Consider the following 17,389-nt stretch of genomic DNA (forward strand, 5'->3'; position numbering starts at 1 on the left):
TGCGGTCGTATAGTTGTTGTTGTGGATTGCTGTACTGGCAATGGTAACTTTAGCAGTGGTGGCGATGATGACGATGATGATGTGCAGATGAGCTGTGCATTGTGCCCAGTGCAGAGACGCGGAGGCGCGGGTTGCCTAGCATATGCGCATGTGTGGTTCAGCCGCGACGTTGTGCGCGGGCCGGGGACGTTTGTGGAGGTGGCAGGGAGGCGGGGACTTAGGGTTTTAAGAGGGTGTGTGTAGCGGGGCTGCCTCTGCACCTCGCTACTCTACGGCACTGCTCCACCTGCAAACCCGCTCTGCCCCCTTTCCCCCACACATTCCACATTTCGCTGTTGGGCTGCTCCTCTCCCCACGGGTATCATGCAGCGCAGAGTCCACTGGCACAGCCCTGCGCGCCGGCTGATGCATCATTGGCATCATCATCCCCTTCTTGCCTTTCTTAGCATCCAATGTCGTGTCGCGGCTGTGTGCGTCTGTACTGCGTCCTGGAGCAATACACCGCTGTGTACGCACACCGGCATCTTTAGTACTTCCTATGGCGCCTAAGGATAACTAATCAACTAACTCGCTAACGTACTAACTGGGAATGTACGGCACACTGTGCTGAGAGGTATTGAACTTGTCGTCCGGGGGGCTGCTTTTTTACCTTGAATTGCCGAGCTGAGCTCACTTACCTTTCCACTGCTTTCTTTTTCTTGCATGAATTACTTTGTTACATACATACATAGGCAGGCGGCTGGCAGAGGTTAAGGCCTGACTTCTGCTCCCAGTTGACCCAGTCGACCCGGGTTCAAATCCGCCTGCCGGCTCCTCGGGTGTTTGAGGAGTGATGAAATGGGAGGTGGCCCCCCATCTTATGGACGGTGTAGGACGTGATAATATCAACTTGCGAGCTGACCAGGAACTAAGTTGATGCGCCGTTGATCCGCTAGATTTGGTTGGATGCTGGTGGTGAGTTGCCGAACTCAACGAATACATTCTGAAGTCGGATGGGGTGACGGATTAGGGTGCCCCTCTAGCAGGGGAGAGCAGGGACTGCCCCGGGAAAGGGGGCCGCTGGCGAAGTTAACCACCCTGTAACAACATACATACATACAAACCGTTCTATGTACATACATACATACATACATACATACATACATACATACAAACTGTTCTATATACATACTGTCCTACCTTTGCGTATCCTTGAATGCGTGCCAACCTAAATACAGGGGTATCAGGGAACGCACATCACCACATCAGCCATGCATTCATGGCCGCGGATGTGCTATGGACAGTGCCTTGTGTGTGCGTGTGGTGGCTGTAGGGATGGTGGCTAGTGTTGCGGCCGCCAGCCATATGGCCTGTCGGTGATGATCTGTCGTCTATGGAGCTGTTGCATCTGGGTCTGGTGGGCTGGCGGTTATTACCTCCGTGGGCAACATTGATGTTGGTGACATTGAATTAATCAACATTACCATTGAAGTGCTAATTAGCACCAATATTTGTTCTATAAAAGGTCGTGACAGCTGCGGTAATTACTGTATTGGGCTTCCCAGGGTCTCCGGTGTACGTTGCAGGTAAGCTGGCCCACGTGGCGACAGACGGAGGCGCGTAGCAGCCTGAACCGGCCGATGCATAGTAACGAACATGTCAACTCTTAAGCGGCACCCTCCTCCTCGCCTAGCTGCTACCTGGTGGCTGTGTGCCGGTCGCTGCTAGCTGGCAGGCTGCCTTGGGAAGGTCCCTACCTGTCAATGTGTTCATGAGATAATGCAGATGGCGAGACTGGGCCCATATCTACCGGTACCGCTCTAGTTGTGCTACCTACCTAGGAGGTTATGGAGGTTGTGAATGGAGAACCTCCTGACTGGGTGGATAGATGTGTCGGTGTTGGGGTCGAGGACGTCTGGGGCACGAGACGGCATATCGCAGCTGCATGCATGCATCGCATCGCGCGATGCGTGACGTTTTAAATTTGTGACGAAACAGAGGAGATGATGCCGAATCGCTGTGTGTGAAGCGTGTCGGTGTGAGAGAACGGGTCTTCCATTCTATCTCCGTCTTTTTTGTTTCGCTTGGAAGCGGGCGTGTGACCAGGGCAGTTTACTGAAACAAACTCCTGAAAGACAAATAATCCCCTTCCCCAACCGGTGGAGGGTTTTTTCTTCCCGGACCTCCTAGTTCTCTCCGAGGGCACGTATGATCATGGGTCGTTGGAAGCAATGCATTCGGATCAACGCAGGCAAGCCACATATCCGTGCGTGGGCGTGTTTGGGTGCCGGCGGTTTATTTCCATATGAACGGTGAGTGCAGACGTGAGAGTTAAGAGAGACGTGAAGGTTGTGGTGAGGTGCTGGCTCAGGGTGCGGGGAAAGATGTTCACAAGCTCCTGCGCCGCACATTTACAGCGCCAAGCACAACCGTCCTCCAGTTCCTTTTTTGGGGATCTATTTGCCGTAAACTCTTCATACACGTCGCTGACATCATATACAACGAACGACAACTGACACACACGAATGATATGATACGGAAACGCAGCAGCGAATCCCCACAGCCAGGGTTGGCGGGCGCTCGTCCACAGCACGCTTTGAGCACAAAAGCAATCCAACTTGCATGCCACCATGTCTGCACGTATTTTTCACGCAGTTACGCAACTGCGCTTGCCCACCCCTCCACCCTCCACCCCTTCACATTCTGAAGGGCGTGTGATGCGCGAAGGTTAACTAACCTTGCTGCCCAGTCCGAACAGGCGACAACGCGTCATCGTGCCAAAGGTACAGCACTTGCATCTTTCAGCAACCCAAAAGCACCTATGGCATGGTAATACAAAACGTCTATATATACTAACCGTACAGGTGACAGAGCAATGTCAAACGCATCGGGCGAAAGGCTTCTAGAAAGACCTGTATGTGTGTATGTACAACTCGACCTATAATATGCACATGCGCAAAGACACATGTACATGTCGGCGTGCACAGCATGTGACCAACGGCATGCAGGGCCGACGACCGCCGTGCTTTTGAGGCTTAGGCCGCGGAGGTGAAGGCCCACAGCCCCCTGAAGAAGGGCAACCTGCAACTCCAGCGACTCAAGGATCCCTGAAAAACACTGCGCTGCGCCTTTTGCTGATTAAAACCCGTCAATTAATATACCTTTTGGAAACTATACAAAGCGGCGAAAGACAGCACGGCCTTCACGCGGCCGGCAACCACGCAACACCAGGCGCCACCAAGCGCAGATTCCCCCTCGCTGCGTGTGCCAACAGCAGAAGAGGCGTCAACAAACAAACCAACAAGTAACGCGTCTGCCGTGCCAGTCGTCCGTACGAACGGAGCTCTAAACCTCCTCACGGAGAGTACCCGGCTTCCCGCTTTCCAGCGGGTCCGATGATGTCGTACAGCACGATGCCTGTTGCCACGTGTATCAACCGCCAATCACGCAATCCAGCAATTGCCACCCCGGGGGCCCCACCCTGGAGGTCCCGGGTGACAACTCAGTACAACGCACCACCCACCCAACCCCAACAGTATATACAGCGAGCACAGATGATGTGGTGTGGTGTGGTGTGGTGTGGTGTGGTGTGGTGTGGTGTGGTGTGGTGTGGGTGCAGCTGGCCATTGGGGCAGTGTAAAGGCAAGGGGAATGCAATCTCCGACAAACCCCCGACAGTCCCGCCCCCCAAAAAAGTTCTGTTACCACTTCCACCCAACTCCAGCGAGCTTTAATCCCCCGCGCTACGGCCTCACTCCCCTCCTCCACACCCGCCTTGGGGCCGACGAGCTCCGTACACCATCTATACACCCACCCAGCTCCTCCCCAATCGTACCCGGCGATCAGTAGCACAGCTCCTCCACCGCCCAGTCCTTCATCCTGTGTGGATTGGTGTTCAACCGATGCTTGACACCCCACGGCATTCGATACTACATTCATACATTCACCCCTCCATTCAGATTCATCAGCCCCTTTTAAATCCGCTCGTGCCAGAGACATCGGTCCGCGTCGCAACCCGGACCGCCTTTCTCCATGATGATGTCCCAGACCTCGGCCGGCGGGTTGAGCCCGAACTTCTTAGCCCGCTGCCACCTGCGCGCGGGCGCGTGTATGTATGTATGTGTGTGTACGACCACCACCCACCGTCAAGAAATCATGCACCGCGGCGGAAATGGAGAGGACAGGACAGGACAGGACAGGGTAAAAGAGGGCGTGGAGGAAGGCAGCTGCGAGGAAACCATACATGCACACTCCGTGTGTGCGTGTTAAAACGTGTCACATACACAGTTTACACACGCACACATGTGTACAGCATTATGACTCATTGACGGCACCAGTCGTAGTAGCAGCAGCAACAGCAGTCTTATGTGTGACGCACGAAAGCAGCAATAACGAGGTGGTACCGCAACATAGCAAAAGTAGCAATCTGCCGGGTTAGCGTGAAGCTTCAGGAGCCGTAGGCAGCTGGCATGGGCAGATGCGTGGGTGGAGAAGGCGGTTGCCGCGGTTTCCGCGGGTGGCGAACAGGCGCGACTATACAGGTTGAGGGGACCTGCGGCTACCCGGGGGCTACCTGGTTCATTAGGCAATACGGCCACCGCTTTGCCCGGTAGCAAGGAGCTGCGTGCATCGGCTTCAGCGGTTCCGGAACTGGCAAAGGAGGCGGGCGACCCCCCACCCAGATGGCCGGTCCGGGTGGAGAGGCAGTGTAGTCCGGGCTTCGGCCCGGATCGGCATGAACGCAGGCGATGCTGGTACCATAAAAAGACACGGCCGAGGGATGACAGGTAAAAGAGCTGCGTACAGCCCTCGCGCCCAAGCCATCCCTGGTATGGAAGGAGTGACCCACCGTTCAAGCCGGGTCATTCCAACACACGGACCGAACTTGGTTTGAAGGTCGAAGCTCCGCAGCTTCTGCTCGTTCTCGCTGAGGTCAGCTGGATAACAAGCGGGACGCGAAAAGAAGGGCAGAGAACAAATGACGTATGTAACGTGCGTAACATGCAACCCACAAAAGTGGCTTTTACCCCATCTGCTATAATTTAAGTTACAACAATGCCATGGGAAGCATGTTACAACGAAAGGCTGTGCCTACGACGATGCGCCAGCAGATGACCAAGAGCCCCGCACGCACTTCTTGAAACGGCGCCTTCGCCTTGGCTCCTAGCTAATACTTCTAGGTCCGGCGTCTCATTCTCCACACGGCGGCGTTTCCCTTGCCGTGTTTTCGTGCTGGATGCCGAACTGGGTTTCGCCGATCTATAAAGGTTTGAGAGCTTGGCATCTTTCTTACTGCTCATCATGTTTTTCCACCCAGATATTGTAATGTCAAAAAACCAATCTATTAGAGCAGGATAGCACACAAACTTGATACAACGTAAAAGGGTAAAAGATACTTACGTGAATCCAGACTTCCATAACCAAAAAAACGGAAAGCGATGGCGAGGCAGGCACCCAGACACAAATTTCGTCTTGGTAAACCATATGCGCAAGCACTCATACCCAATATGGCGTCTAAGCTTGATGGCGTTAAGGTATCAATACATGAGCTGGGTGTAACACCCAGCTTGATACAGTACCAAGTTGAACGTCCCCATTTCCTCTCTGCGGTTACTTCGGGTGGACCTTTGGTACCGTCCCCGCACCACCTGGCCTGGTCTGGGTGTAATTCCCGGCTAGGGCTTTACTTGTTTTGCCTTACCTTCGACTTTCCTTTTCTACTTTTGTATATCCCTCGCGTTAAGAAAAGGGTGCCGGTACCTAACTGCTTTGTAATTTGCCGATGAGCGGTCGGCCTAGGCCGTCCAGCTCGTGCGTCTGCATACCTCAGGTACGCAAGCCACGAGCAGAGTAGAGTAGTGACCTCTCCTCTGGCCTCACCTGCTCGCGGGCCTATGCAACGGTGTCAGAACATAGCCGACATGAGCATCTGCAGCACACGTCCCTTTACATCTCCCATATCCTGCCCATTACCAGCTCTCCGCCCAACACACTTCCGACATGCAGCTCATGCAGTCGCGAGAGGAAAAAGGCCGCACAAGGACGTGCGGAGATTGTCGTGCAAGTCTTCTGCGTGAACAAAAGAGGCACCGGAGCGTGCTACCCTTACAAAGAACTTGGCAGTACTGTACTGCTACTTGCACAACGACCACATCAGCTCTTACCAGCTCTTACCTGTCGTGAGCTGTAACACAATCTAGCGCGTCCATAATCCAGTCCTGAGGGACAACATCCTTATCCAGAAGGAAATGCGCCAACATCGTAAAAAGCGTTCCCGCTGCAACTGTAATACACAAACCTTCCCTACCACTGCTTGTCCAGCAGTGCGCAACCTAACGTGAAGACGTGTATTTATCTACAGCGCTCGTCGGCATCGGACTTCCATCGAGAACACGAACACATACGACAAAAACACGAGGTTAATCTCTAGATTCTCCTGGCTGGGGACTGCGATGTTGGGTTTAAGGAAAGTGCTTCATCCGAACTTCGTTGCTGCCGCTTAAGGCACACCCATTGGGCAGTGTCTACCCGCCACGTCGCCTCTGCTCCGCCAAACCCAAATATGGCTATGGGCTACCCCCGTAACACCCCTCGCATTCTCCTCTTCGAATCTCCCCTCTCGGCGAGAGGCTCTCGCTCCCCTCCGACATTGGGTGCTGCTGTACAACGTGCCGCAGCAGCAGTGCGAACACAGATGCACACAGTGAGCTGGGAAAGGCAAATCGGAATATGATTGGTACCAAAGAATTCAACGTTCCCATGGCCACGAGGTTCACAGCAATCGACCCTCCTGGCGCTGTCTAGAGGCCACGAAAGAGGCGGCCAATGACGAATGGCGTTACGTCGTTGAGCAGTCTGTTGGAGAAAATCTTGCTCCAGCCCTGCTGCCATATGCGGCTGGCTGTATATGTATGCGTAACGATGTATAGATGTATGTACGTATGTATGTTTATGCCTGGACTACTTCCCGGATCATCATCATCATCATCATCTCGGCTCGGCTCGGTTGTCTGAAGTGCAAAGGCACCCGAGCATTGCCGCCGAGCAAAATGTCAACCCCGCAAAATCTGCTGCTATGGCAACAATAGGCATGCACCGTACAGTAAAGCATGCATGTACGGACATATGCATTCGTATGTACGTCGCTTTTAAAACTCTTTTATCTGCGATATGTACTGGCTGCCAGAGGTAACCTCCCCATCGACCTGTCACCTCAAAAAAAAAAAGAAAAACAGAAACGAGAGACTTTGTTCGTAAGTTGGCCAGATGTGACGCAACCACCCTAAAGGCCCATCGGGCCTCCAACAGCTCAACCACCAACATAATTCATCTTGGATGCTTCATTCAATTGTTTCGCATTCCCGCCCTCACCCACCTTTTTTTGTATCTAAACAACAATCCCCACTCTGCGCTGATGCGCACTTTTCACTTTATGATCGTCTCCAAGGCAGCGTCACGGGGGCCGTCCCGTCTGTCTGTATGTCTATACCTGTCCTCTACAGGTAACTTGGAAAAAAGGAGGCAGGGAGTGGAGGCCTTCTACCTCCCATCCGCACACCCATCCCGTTACACCCCGAACCAGAACGTGCGGACAACCATCTAAACAACCAACCCAGACGCCTCCCATCTCGCCCGCCGACATCCCCCTGCAGTCTTCACCGTCTTTCCAAGCCGGTGCTACCTCCCCAGTTAACTACAGCCGCTCTCCAATCCATTACCAGGAATACGCGAACTTGACTCTCGTAGAGTAGCGGCGCCCCGTCAGCATGTCGCGGGCCGTCACGCGGATCTCCGTACGGCCGAATTCCAGCGAGACCTCGATCAGTCGTTCTTCCGGCTCCTCGCCGTCGCTGCTTCCACTGCCGCCAGTGCCGATTCCATCTCCCCTATCGCCAACTCGTACGGAAGCCGCCGCCGCAGCACCGCTCACCGCCACATGTGTCGCGGTTGGTAGCGGATCATCACGAAGCAGCAGCACCTGCCCCCGTACCAGCGACGTGAAGGTAATGCCGCCGATGACGACAACACGGCACATGCGCACATGGTCTCGATCAGCATGATTCGTATCCATCCTCCTCTATAATGAAGGAGGCGGCCAGTTCTACGGCAGCTGTGAACGCGGGGAGGTATACTGGTCTCCCTACCAACCCTGCCGCCCTCCACACACCCCGTGCTACCCTACCCGTCAAAATATGAATCAAATTGGTTCTATTACCGTGTTACGCTACAGCGGGTAACTGTAGGCGCACCTCCAAATTGCCAACTCGCCGCATGCCGGTCGTGCTGCCGCCGTTGTCACCGTCGTCTCCACTGCCGCCGCCGCCGCCGCCGCCGAGAGCCCCTGCTTCCGCCGCCCCCCGCCGTCCCCTCGCGGACTCCGCTGCGATATCCTCCGCCTCTATCCACCTGACGGTCTGCTGGTCGGTGGCCCACAGCTCCACGGAGGCGATCTGGACACCGGCGGAGGGGGAAGGGGGAGGGGGTTGCGGGGGATTGGGGGAAGGGGGAGGGGGTTGCGGGGGATTGGGGGAAGGGGGAGGGGGTTGCGGGGGATTGGGGGAAGGGGGAGGGGGTTGCGGGGGATTGGGGGAAGGGGGAGGGGGTTGCGGGGGATTGGGGGAAGGGGGAGGGGGGAAAGAGGCGTGTGGCGCAGCGAAGGTTGGAACGAGAGGGCTGGGATGGACACCGCATGGTGGCGGTGGTGGTGGCTAGGGAGGGGGGGTGGAAGGAAGGGCGAGAGGGGGGAGAAAGACAGGGATGGCGAAAGGGAGGGAAGGGAAGGATGACAGTGAAGCTGCTGGCGGCGGAGAATGAGCCCAACAATGGAGCCCTACCCCCACCTCCAGCAACTCCCGCATAACCCCGGGTCCCCCCCCCCCCCCACCTGTTGATCCGGGCTCAGCGGGGTGAACACGTGCGTAACCACCTCGTCCACCTCCACCAGCTGGCCCCAGGTCACGAAGGGGGAGAAACCCGCGGCGCTGTAGTAACAGAACTCCGCGGGATGCCAAAACTTGGCTGTGTAACAACAGCAGTAGCAACAGGAGCAATAACAGTAGCAGTAGCAGTGGCAACACAGCACCAGGAGCAACAGCACCAGCAGAAATCGTGCCGACCTTGAGGAGGGGCGAATCACAGCATGGCACAGGACAACAGCCGGAGGAAAGCAACAGCCGGCAATCAGCTCTTAACATCGACACGACACGACACGACACGGCACGACACGGCACGACACGGCGCCATGAAGGCTGTAAGATTGCGCCCGCAAAGCCCCACCTGGCATCCCATCCTCGTACGGCACAGCCGTACGCACCCCATACGTCAGGCGGCTCGAGCGCGCCCGAACAAGCTCAGGCTTCATGCCGTACAATGCAGCACCTGTCATGCGGCGAATGGTGGAATGCCAGGAGATCATTGCCAGGTGCGTTGCATTCGCGTCTTTGAGCAGCTACACATCTGCACAAGTGTAATGTGAACGGAGCACTTAACAGTGTTGCTATCTTTGTATGGGGTTTTAGTTGATGCATCTGGCTGCGACGCAGAAGCGACGTCGACTTAAAAAAGAAGCGTTGGTTTTCGAGGCCCCTGTTCTCCAGGGCCAGCCCAGGAACCGCAGTCCCGTGTGTTCTGGATGTTGGCGTTCGCCAGGTGGAGAAGACTAGCAGCACAGCACAGCACAGCACAACGCAGCACAGCACAGCGCAGCACAGCGCAGCACAGCACAGCGCAGCACAGCGCAGCACAGCACAGCACAGCACAGCACAGCACAGCACAGCACAGCACGGCACGGCACGGCACGTCACAGCGCGTATTATATGCAACGTATTATTAAAGATATGTACACCAGCGCGTGCGCGTACACAGGTACCGTACCTTGCAGTACAGCCGCTGCAGCGCGCTCCGGAACCAGTACCCCGCCCCCCGGGGCCAGGCGGCCGCCTACCGCCGCCGCTAGCTGCGACTCCAGGTAACGCGAGCAACCAAAGCCGCCAGCCAAAATCACCTGCACAAAGCATACACAACACGCACACACAGGCGCACATGCCTAAATCTGGAGCTAGTAGTAAAGACGCCCGTCTTTCCAGCGCGAGGGGGGGGCACCGCAGGGGTTGAGCTGAGGGGTTCCCTCACCAGCCAATCTTTTATGATGCTTTTTCGGGCTCATCCTTATTCGGGTTTCATCAATCTTATTTCCTTCGGATCGCCCATGCCTCGCAGACACCCCATGCCTCTGAAACCAAAGCGGATTTAGGACCCGTTCTAAAGCCCTAAACCCCGGCCTAATCGCACCGCACGCACCGCACCTTGCTGCATCTCGCCGCGGGGGCGTTGGGCGCCGCCGCCAGGACGTCCAGCTGCCGGTTGGCAGCCTGGGTAACGCCGTACACCGGATCGCGGAACAACCTCGCGAGGGTCTGGCGGTCCAGAACCACCGAATCGTCCAGGCCGTACTCCATCTGGTTACATATGGACATATGGACATACAGACAGACACACGCAGAAGTGGCAGAAGTTACCTCGAGGTTCCGGATGGAATTGTGGCTCCAACAAAGTATTCACGCGAGGACGGACGGGACGGGACGTGAGCCGTAAGAGAATGTTTTCAGGCGTCAATGCGGAGCTTTTGAGCTTTCTACAAAAGCTGGCAGCTGTCCATGTCGGTCTGTCCCACCGTCAGATCAAGCACGCGGCGACACCAACACCAACATCCTCTCAAGAAGACTTCAACTACCCAACCAACAACCAACCCACCAACAAATCTGCTTTAACGCCCGCATCCATCGCCGCGTGCAGGGTGGGGGGAATCGGCACCCGCCAGGTGTCCCGACCCCCCCAACGACCCAGACCGCCGCCACCGCCCTCCCAGTCGTCCACCTCCTCGCCGCCGTCCTCGTTACCGTCTCCCTCAGCGCGCACACCAGCTGGCGCCAGGTCCTCTGTGCTATCGAAGCAGCACTTGATCTGGTTTTTTAACGGTTTTAAACGGTTTCAAACGGTTTCCAGGGGGGTAGAAACATCCAGGGAGGGGTCCATCGTAAAGAGGGTGGAGCAGGAGGGGGGCAGAGGGACTAAAGAGGGCCTGATCCTCATGATGAGTGAGGAGGCTTTCTCTGTCAGTCCCGTGTGCTTGGGTGTCCGGTTCGAATAGCATGTAAGAATGTTGACCTTTTAAAACAAAGGTCAAAGATGCATCTATTTTTGTGTACTATATTTTCTCTCCCGGATTTCTCGTCCCCATCCCTCTATGAACTACTGAACCCGGCGTAAAAACACGACATGTGAAGGCGTCTATATGTGGGAGAGAATGTGCGTACATATGTATGTATGTAGGGTTGTGTGTGGGGGGGTGGGGGGGTGGGTGGGTGTTGTATCCTAGGAATATCACGGGATCCGCCGATAGGTACTTTTCTGAAGAAGTCGTCATATGTTGTTACAGGGGTGGGAGAATTCTGGGCCACTTGGAAGTCGTGTTGTAACAGCGGGCACATCCCACGTCGGCCTCCAGTCCACCGCGCACAAAGGGAATCCTTTTCGCCCTCAGCTATCCTAGGGCCGCACTAGAGAACTCGTATCCCCGAGCTCCACCGGGGGGTCAGCCACGACACGATTTCAGACCCCCAAACGTCGACAGCGTCGTCGGCTACCGCTCGCAAACGCGCGACGCGCCAGGAAGACCCATAATACGGCATTTTGTTGTACAACGTACATCATTTACTGTACGCCAGTACACACACAGGTCATTAGTTCCCGGCACACTTACCTGCTCCCAGTGCTCCTCCATCAGCACCATCCCCTCGCCCGGGTGGGCAGCCCACCAAGTGTCGAACACGTCCTCCCCCGCCTCCACATTTTTCAAAGGAAGGAATTAAAAAAGGGAGGTTCAAATGGTTCGCATGTTTTTGTGTGGAGGATGCTAGGGAGGGGGGAGAGGAGGGGAAAGACGAACCACGACCGAATGAAGAGGGAGAGGGGGGTGGGAAAGGCGGCAGTCAAAGATGTGGCATTGTCAACATCATCGTCCGCATCATGATCGCAATCGTTGGCGGTACTTGCCTTGCTCCGAAAGTGCGCTTTGAACGCCTCATCTAGCGCCGTGGCCCCCCACATGGCCCCCCAGCCAGGAACCGCCTGTGCCTCGGAAAGGACTGCCGTACCGCCCCGCTCTATCACCTGATGGCGCCAGAACCAGGAAGAGGAGGATGGGGGAGAGGGGGGCAGGCGGAAAACACGAACCACGAACGAGTGAAGCTGATGCCAAGGATAGCCCGATGCGCCAGAAGTAAGGAAGGAGGGGCAGTGGGGGGGATATTCCGCATACAAAAGAGGGAGCTGGGGCGTTGGGAACCGAGCCGTGCTAACAACGTGAAATACAGCGGGCCCCCCCCTTCCCCCCGGGCGGCTGCTTCCGCGGGTATGTAGGATCTGGTCTGGTTCCAACCCATAGTAGGTGGCGTCCTGTGTGTGTGCATGCATACGAAGGCAGGTAGGTGCAGCCAAGTTAGGCAACCCAAGGTCAACCCGCATCGGTCTCACGGTAGATATCAATCGCACCCTCGCACAAGCGCACCCTCGCTGAAGTTGTTCAACCAACTACCTGCAACCACCTGCAACCGCCTGCAACTGCTCACCTCGTGAACGGTGATGTCTACCGTACCGCCGCCCGCATCCACCACCATGAAGATCTCGCCGGCACGTAGAGCCCCCGTAGCCGCACTACCAACACCAACACCAACACCAACACTGCCGTCGGCACCTTTGGCGCCGTATCCGGTGGCAGCACTGGTTCCGGAGCCCCCCGAGCCCACGGCAATGCTGGCGGTGACGAGGGTGGTGGGTAGGGGTGCGGCCCGCGCCGACGCGGCCGCTGCCAGCGGTGATGTGATGGCTGCGGGGAAGAGGAGCGGACGGTCGGCTCCAATGGACAGCTGCAGGGCCGCGGCCTCGGGCTCCAGAACCACCGTCAGCTGCCGGGTGGGTAGGGGGCAGGAGGAATGGAATGGCGGCTAAGTGGGGACAACAGAAGCAGTGGTGGTGGTGGTGGTTGAGAGGCGCGGGAGGGGCCGGAGAGGTGCCCGGGGTCTACAAGTGTGTGTGGGGGTGGGGGTGAAGAACATGCCACACGACGTCCCATTCTGTACGGGAATAGAAAAGCGAATCCGAATGCAAAGCGATTAGGAAGGGGGGAAAGGGAGGGATTCATAAGCAAGAAAAACAACAATGCACTGCTCCGAGCGTCCGAAACTTCTGGAATTCTAAGCGTTGGAGACATCGACCCGAGGGAAGGAAGGGGGGAAAGGGAGGGAGGGGGATGCCAACGGATGGTCGAGCAGCAGCTGGGTACGGAGGAGACATACATACATACATACATGCCTGGGTACCCCAGGCCCCGCACTGCCGCCCCGCGTCCCCACCTCATCCGAGTCCAGGGAGGTGATGAGCGCCGCCCGGTGAGCAGCTCGCCGTACAGCCGCCTTGGCCCCGTCGCTCCACATGGCCGGTACGGTGAGGCACCAGCGGACCATGCCGCGAGCGGCGGAGGCGGCGGAGGCGGAGGCGGAGGCGGAGGCGGAGCCCAGACTGCCCTTGGTTGCCTGCTGTTGCAGGTGCTGCGCCAGGGGCGGGTGGGCGAGGGAAAGCGATGAGAGAAGGGGTGCGGGTGCGGGTGCGGGTGCGGGTGCCGGTGAAGGGAACAGAAGACTAGTATTCACAGGCGAATGTCATGGACTCAATAGGGCCCATCTGGATGCAAACTGCTTCCGAACCTCTTAACACCCACGTCCCCCAAATCACGAGCACACCCATCGGCAGGTCAGCAGGGTTCGACACCCCGTACGGGGCCCGTAAGTTTTTGGCCTTTTTTCGGTATCCCCGTCAGGGCCCGTAGGACTTTACAGTGGCCCCCGTAAGGATTTTGGGGCGCGAAGCGCCCCCGTACGGGGCCGCCCCCGGACCGGCCGAAGGCCGGTTACGGGTGCACCCGTAAGGATTTTAAGGATTTATAAGAGGCCGTACAGTACATATTCCCATTCTTAAGCTGCCGAGCATGCTTCTAATGCTAACGGCGGCTGGGCTTCCGGGCATTCACTTCAAGTACCAGTACCGCTATTTCGTCACGGCTATGCGCGCTCTGAGCGAAGTCATCCTTGCCGCCCAGCTTGTTCGAATCCGTGAAAGCCCATTCTTTAGTATTATGTCAGATAGCAGTACGGACGTATCGGGTGAAGATCATGTTAAGGAGCAGAAGGGATGGGCGGCCGTGGCGGCCAAGGCGCTTGGCTTTCACTGAGTGTGCCGTGTGTCCCCGAGTGTAATGGTTCACGAGAAAATAACGAAAATAACGATTTACAGGCCAAAAAAATGCAAAGCGTCACTTTCCACAGCGTTTCAGCCGCGTCACTTTCCACAGCGTTTCAGCCAAGGACAGTGCCCCCGTAAAGGTTTTGGGGGGTTACGGGGGCCCCCGTAAGGTTTTCGGCCGGTACAGGAGCCTGGCACGGGGGCCCCTCCGTAAGGAAAATTTGGGAGGTACGGGGGAGCCCGCAAGTTTCAGGAAGGTCAGTGTCGAACCCTGCAGGTCAGGTAGGCGCTGGTGCGTCCCCCCCTTTTTTTATAGCAGAGGGTCTGATGGGAATGCTTCTCCCTTGTTTCGATTGCACAGCAATGCTGCCGGGCTGGAGAGCTTGCCGGACTTGTCGGACCTAGCTGCAGAAGCAGCAGCAGCAGCAGCAGTAGTAGTGCTACTGCTAGTAGCAGCAGCAGCAGCAGCAGCAGTAGCAGTAGCAGCAGTAGCAGTAGCAGTAGTAGTAGCAGTAACAGTCGCAGTAGCAGAAGCAGCAGTAGCAGCAGAAGCTGCAGAAGCAGCAGTAGCAGTCGCAGTAGCAGTAGCAGCAGTAGCAGCCACACTCACAAGCAGGATGTACATCTTCATGAGGCGCAGGAACTCGGAGAAGGCGACTTCCGCACTCACGCCCGCCGGGAGGGCGGCGGCACGCGACCGGTCCTCCAAACCCAATTTGAACTCCGTGCCGTAGACGAGGTGGTACCTGAGACGATGGTGGGGGGTCGGGCAAACAGCGGCAGTGCTTTTCGTTGTGATTTTGCTGCCTTTCCTGGCACATCGGAAATCAAGGCAGTGGAAATCAAGGCAGTGTGTGTTTCGGGCTTTTCCGGGGTGAAGGTGGGGAGGCGGGGTAGCGGGGGGAGAGGGGGGAGGGGGGAGGGGAGGGGAAAGACGAACCACAAAAGTGAAGCTGCTGCCAGGGCAAGAGTGTACCAGACGTAGAACTGACCGAAAGGCGTCCGTGAAGACCGCGACCTCGGGAGGGGGGGGGGGAGAGACGTTGCACCATTCCACCCGGTCGCAAGGAAAGGGTGTACCGGGCAGTGTCTCAGCATAGTTAGTGTTCCCCCCCCATCGTGGGAGCCGCCTGGCCCCCGGTAGGATCATCCAACTGCAGCTCAGCGACCCAACACCACCCGGCTCAAATAAGGGCATGAGGACGAGCATACATACCTACAAACAGACAGATACCACTCCCCTTCACCTTCACGACCTTCAAAGGAACCTTTCCGTTACCCTTCCGTTATTTCGTCTGCCCTCGGATGACACTGTTTAACTTCGAACTTCCAACGACCAACGACCAACGACCAACAACAAACTGACAGCAAGCTCACCCGGGGGCCCTCACCAACCCCTCCTACCTGCCTTCCGTACGTTCCTGCTCGTCCATATCGCAGTACTTGCGTACGGCAGTCCATCCAAATGCAGACCCCTTGCCCGCTCTCAACAGCAATGCGGACCGGGTCTTGGGGTAACGATCCTGCACCACCGCGCCTGTCGCTGTCGCAGACCTATCGGATCCACCTGCCGTACCGCCGGTTGCGGCGGCCGCGGCACCGTTGGGCCGATCAGGCCAGTCGGTATGTACGACTGTACGAGAACTCTCTCCCGGGCGACTGATGACGTAGGCGAAGCCGCTGCGGGCAGATTGGGGGTTCGGGCGTTGGGACAGCGACGGGGGGGAACACGACACGGGGCGGCCGTGCAGTGTGGTCCCGAAAGGGGGGTCCAGAGTCACCGCAACCAGGGGGGGGGAGGGCGTCTGTGTAAACGAAGTTGGGAGCAGCTGCAGCATGTTCAGCATAGTGACGAGCATATAACGACACGATGCCGTACCTGCCGTACGTCCCCACATCAATAGCGACAACAGTAGTCGCCCGGGCATGCTGCAGAAGGGGGGAGGTTGAATGTACGGCAACTTAGGACTTAGGGGCGATATTAAACGAGGTGACCGGGGCAGCGGAGTGTACAGGGAGGGAGGAAGGGGGGGCTGCGGCAAGCAGATTACGCAGCCGGGCTAATCACATTCGAAGACACTCATGACATGCCATTGGTATGTGTAAGCTCCTTTTGTCGGATCACAAAAACCCCCTAGGATGTCTTCATCACATTCTCCCCTGTACCGCCCCGCCCCCCGGCAGGGTAGGGCAGGGCAGGGCAGGGGGTGCCCCCCGGCACCCCCTATACACAACCCCGGCAATAAGGCTTCCGAAGGTACAACAGCATCCAGCCAAGGTATACCATTCGTGAGCACATATACCCAAATGCCATGTCGTACTACTCCCCAAAAGTAGGATATAGGATCGTACTTCCCAAACATCATGTCGTACACCCATCGCGCGCTTTGTTGCACATTACCTGCACCAATGTCGAGTTGTTGTTGTCGGTCGCACCACTCGTACGAGCCAACGAGCCGCGGCGACCGGAGGACCGACTCGCGCCGCCGCTAATGCCGCCAGTGCCGCTACTGGCCGCAGGTGTCGCCATGCTGCTCGGCCTCGATATCTTTATTCGATTGGTCGAGGGAGGGAATTAAGCACGTGGGTGCGCAACGGGTGCGTAGTTCTCCTATAGCGGTTAAGCGTATGCAATTGCTGCGGTACTGACGCGTATCAGTCGCCTTACGTAATATACGTAAGGCCCGCCCATAGGCGCGACAATAGGAGGGAAGTAGTGAAGGAAAACAGCGGTCCATGTAACATCAATAAAGAGAAATTATGTTCAGCAATTATATTATGTAAATAATTCTAAAACTTCAAGTGTAGAATGGGTCGTGACGACCCGTGGGTTCATGGCAAGCAGGCAGCAGCTTTCTTAAGAGAAAGCCGCCTACTAGGAAGGCATCTCGTGCTGAAAAAATAAAACTCTAAAATTACGCAGCCATACTGTTTGAATACTGAATGAGGATTACAAAGCGGCGGGGGACTGATTGACAGCAGCATACCCCGGCCAACCGGGCTCCCTCCCAGAAAGCTCAGGAAGGCCAACGCATAAACGAAAGCCCTGCTGTATCATCCAACAATTCTTTCTCAGGACTTGCAAGCAAGAAATTCCTGCTCACCTAACGCC

At 56.6% G+C, this 17,389-nt stretch overlaps 1 protein-coding gene across 1 annotated transcript; it reads right to left on the reverse strand.

Annotated features, from left to right (window-relative positions):
- Window positions 1–7,693: 7,693 nt before the first annotated feature.
- Window positions 7,694–16,807, reverse strand: VOLCADRAFT_106113 (uncharacterized protein; the record flags this gene model as incomplete). The annotated part of the gene is made up of 14 exons (XM_002953789.1): window positions 7,694–8,056; window positions 8,229–8,429; window positions 8,864–8,923; window positions 9,293–9,357; window positions 9,853–9,982; window positions 10,284–10,436; window positions 10,732–10,916; window positions 12,030–12,150; window positions 12,609–12,944; window positions 13,392–13,586; window positions 14,948–15,023; window positions 15,682–15,957; window positions 16,157–16,206; window positions 16,679–16,807. 14 exons carry the CDS (start codon window positions 16,805–16,807, stop codon window positions 7,694–7,696), a joined length of 2,340 nt encoding a protein of 779 aa, XP_002953835.1.
- Window positions 16,808–17,389: the final 582 nt, after the last annotated feature.

Source organism: Volvox carteri, assembly GCF_000143455.1.
Source record: "Volvox carteri f. nagariensis unplaced genomic scaffold VOLCAscaffold_38, whole genome shotgun sequence".
In the NCBI taxonomy this organism is placed as follows: Eukaryota; Viridiplantae; Chlorophyta; class Chlorophyceae; order Chlamydomonadales; family Volvocaceae; genus Volvox; species Volvox carteri.